The sequence below is a fragment of the Tasmannia lanceolata genome, unplaced genomic scaffold (genome assembly GCF_043159265.1).
Source record: "Tasmannia lanceolata isolate RefF3 unplaced genomic scaffold, GAP_Taslan_0.1 ptg000003l, whole genome shotgun sequence".
Lineage (NCBI taxonomy): Eukaryota > Viridiplantae > Streptophyta > Magnoliopsida > Canellales > Winteraceae > Tasmannia > Tasmannia lanceolata.
In genome coordinates, this window is record NW_027518680.1 from 38224976 (window position 1) to 38228416 (window position 3441).

Genomic DNA, 3441 nt, shown 5'->3' on the forward strand with positions numbered 1-3441 from the left:
GTGAATAAACATGCAAATGAACATACAACCTGTTTTGAATACAACTTGTTTCAACCCACTAATGAGCCTGCAAAATGATAAGCATTTGAAACTGAACCTACAAAATGAACTTGCAACTGAAACTTGAAGACTCAACCACATTCATTACATCCACCATTCATTACATCCAAGATTCATTACATAACATCCAAGATTCATTGCAACCACAATCTTTACAACCACATTCATTGCATCCCACATTCTTTACATAACAGTTGTATTGTTTCAACCCACTGATCAAAGGTTTGCTGACTGTTATTTGTTCCAAGCCGTGTAAACTTCGAAAGAAAAAAAACCATGAAATTGTTTCATTACAACCCACTGATCAAAAGCATGAAGACCACTCTATACATCATTCAAAATAGAAATTTCATTGTTCCAAAAAAGCAATTGTGAACAAAAAGGACCAAATAAGCACCAAAGCAAACAACTCTAACTCCAATCACCTCCTGATCCCACAACCAAGCAGCTCCAACACAAAAGGGTCTCCAAATAACACAATCATTTGGCACTAGGAGCTGCGTATTGCTGAGTCCCAACATATGGTGCCCCTACTTGAACACCAGAAGTACTTCCCACGCACGAAGTACTAGCACCTTGTGTTCCACTAGATTTCTGGGTGACTACACATGTTCCAAAAAAAACAAGTTAGGTGATATAGTATAATTGATAGAGTAAGGTTAGATAATAACTAAAAAGTTTATGAATTACTTGTCTAGTTGGATACGAGAAATAGTGCCCTTGATATATGCCAACCCCAAAGGGTCCACCTCTGCCACCTCTCCGTCCTCTTCGTTCTCTTCCCCCACCTCTAGTAAGGTCTGCTCCACCTCTCCCACGTCTTCCTCTAATATCAACATTAGCCTGTGTAATATTGAAACAAAAACCATTAGCTAAACAAATAATAGTAAATATTCTAAAGAATCACCAACCATGTATTTGGTTGAAGTAATAGTACCTGTTCTGTGACACAATAGTAATCGTATTGCTAGAACATGTAACAATGACACAATAGTAATTGTTCTAAAGAAGCACCAAACATGTATTGCTAGAACTAATAGTACATGGTCTGTGCTACCCCCAACCCCTATGCCACCTCTTCCTCCTTTACCCCTGATACTAGGTTCTTTGCCTCTACGATGTCCAACATCAACGGAAGTAGGTGTCCTTGTCCCTCTATAAGGAGCCTTTCTTTTCTCTTTGATTGGCCCCTTACAAGTGCGGGTGTTGTGGCCAAATTGACCACACTTACCACATTTTAGGGAGCAATTCCTTCTTACCAACTTGAAAGGATTAGCACATCTTCAGGGATCATCTGCATCCCTCCTCCTCAACTTCTTTGCCCTTCCTGGAGGCCTTCTCACTGGAGGTGGCTGAACAACTTCCATGTCTACTAGAGGCCACTGCTCTATACTCGGCATAGGGTGAATTATTTCTCTGTAACTCCTTCTAAAGGCATCAGTATGGTAATATGGGTGGACAAAATTTTCAACTGGTTCCTTCTGGTAAAAGATGGCAGCAATGGCATGTATGCATGGAAGGCGTGTCAAATCCCAACAAGTTTTTGCTAAATTAACAACATATTGCTTTCCATGCCTCTGGACCTCATATTCTTCCCCACTCGACCACTCAACATGGCAATCACATGCTCCCATCTTCAATTTCTCCAACTTCTCCTGAATTTTAGGGCAAATTGGGCCTTCATACTTATCCATCGTAGACCTCTGCTTTTGAAACCTCCCCATTAGAAGCCTTCTGATAGTTTCCAACAATGTCAGAATAGGCTTGTCCCTAGCAGGTAGGATGAAGCCATTGAATGTCTCAGACAAGTTGTTGACAAGAAGGTTGCACTTCGGCTTCGGGTTGAATGCCGATCGTGACCACAAAGTAGGATTAATTTTTTGCAAATATGCATGTGCCTTCTTATCTAGCTTCTCCATCTCTTCCACTTTCTTCTGAAACTCAATAGGAGTGGTAGGATAGGCTGCTGACCACATTGTGTCTTTTAGAAGTTTGCCTTTGAACTCGGCCTTGAAGTTGTTGTACATATGCCTCACACAAAATCTATGATCGGCATTTGGTAATATTTCCTCAAAGGTTTCAACCAATCCCTACAAAAGAAAGTGATAAGGAACAATTAGATAATAGCTAGAGTGTCACATAACTATTGTAAACTGTAAATTAATGAGTTATACCTTTTGTCTATCGAAAATAAACGTCCATCCATAAGTCTCAACTGACCCAATATCATCGAGGAGTGTCCTTAGAAACCAAGTCCAAGACTCTTTCAATTCAGCCTCAACCACTGCATAGGCTATAGGGAACATTTGTTCATTTACGTCCTTCCCAACTGCACTTAAAATTTGTCTCCCCCAGGGTCCTTTCAAATGACACCCATCCAAACCAATGAAGGGCTTGCAACTGGCCAAGAACCCCTGCCTCATAGCATGAAGACTAACATAAAGGCTCTGGAAGGTTGGCATCACATCTAAAGTTGGCCTTTCGACCTTCAGCTTAACACAACTACCTAGGTTTCTAGAGCTAATAAGGTCACAATAGTCCCAGACTCTAGCATACTGCTCAACATAACCACCCTCAATGCATACCATAGCCTTCCTCTTTGCCCTATATATCTTTGAGTTGGACACATCAACTTTGAAATCCCTTTTCACACTCTTTTTGATTGCATGTATATTTCAATTGGGGTCATCCCTGATCTTCACAAGATACCTAGAAGACAACCAAGAAGAAGTCACCTGGTGGTTCTGATATGATCTAGGGCACTGATGAGTGGGCACATGTGGGACCCGATCCCGCGAGAGGGTAATGGGCGCGGGAGGCGCCATACTCTCTCTTGGTCTCTCGTACCCACACGAATGGCGTGTGCTTTTTATTATTGATTTTAATTACCCAACCAAGCAGGCAGCAACCAAGCTATAGGGTACAAACAAACCTGCAACCCAGTACCCATAAGGGCAGGGGTAAGCTGCCGAGCCTAGCAAGGTGTGATTTAATTCATATTTTCCGTGAACTTGGGATCACTAAGGCAATCCGAATTCCACGCAAAAGAGAGTGATAGAGTTGCCACCTAGATGAGGGATCTAGGACCCATAATTGACCAGAAATCTAGACTCGTTATCTGGTTACGAGAATGGAAGGTATGGGGACTTACCACCACATGCACCATTCCTGCCCGATAATCGGTCTTCAATTCCAAAAGTTAACTCTTTTGAATTTCTTTTAAATGGCTCATTTAACTCTATATTAATGTGCGAACTACGTGACATGCATCCTAAGATCTAATTTCAATGTATTTTCTAATGTGTATCTTGATTTTCTTAATTTGTTTGAATTCAATCTAAGTGAAAGTTCTCCTAAAATTCTAATTTTATGGAAAGTCCT

The 3441-nt window shown here is 41.1% G+C and overlaps 1 protein-coding gene across 1 annotated transcript; it reads right to left on the bottom strand.

Moving 5' to 3' along the window:
* Positions 1–1343: 1343 nt before the first annotated feature.
* LOC143869753 (uncharacterized) lies at positions 1344–2648 on the bottom strand. Its single transcript, XM_077376313.1, has 2 exons — positions 2235–2648; positions 1344–2150 (listed from the first exon to the last, which is right to left on the bottom strand). Exons 1-2 carry the CDS (start codon positions 2646–2648, stop codon positions 1344–1346), a joined length of 1221 nt encoding a protein of 406 aa, XP_077232428.1.
* Between the last annotated feature and the right edge of the window lie 793 nt (positions 2649–3441).

What these genes read in the sequence shown, in the direction of transcription:
- LOC143869753 (XM_077376313.1), bottom strand. Translation starts at nt 2,648, where the DNA reads ATGGTATGCATTGAGGGTGGTTATGTTGAGCAGTATGCTAGAGTCTGG. An exon ending in TTATTTTCGATAGACAAAAG is followed by an intron (nt 2,151 to 2,234) that starts GTATAACTCATT and finishes TTTCTTTTGTAG; the next exon opens with GGATTGGTTGAAACCTTTGA.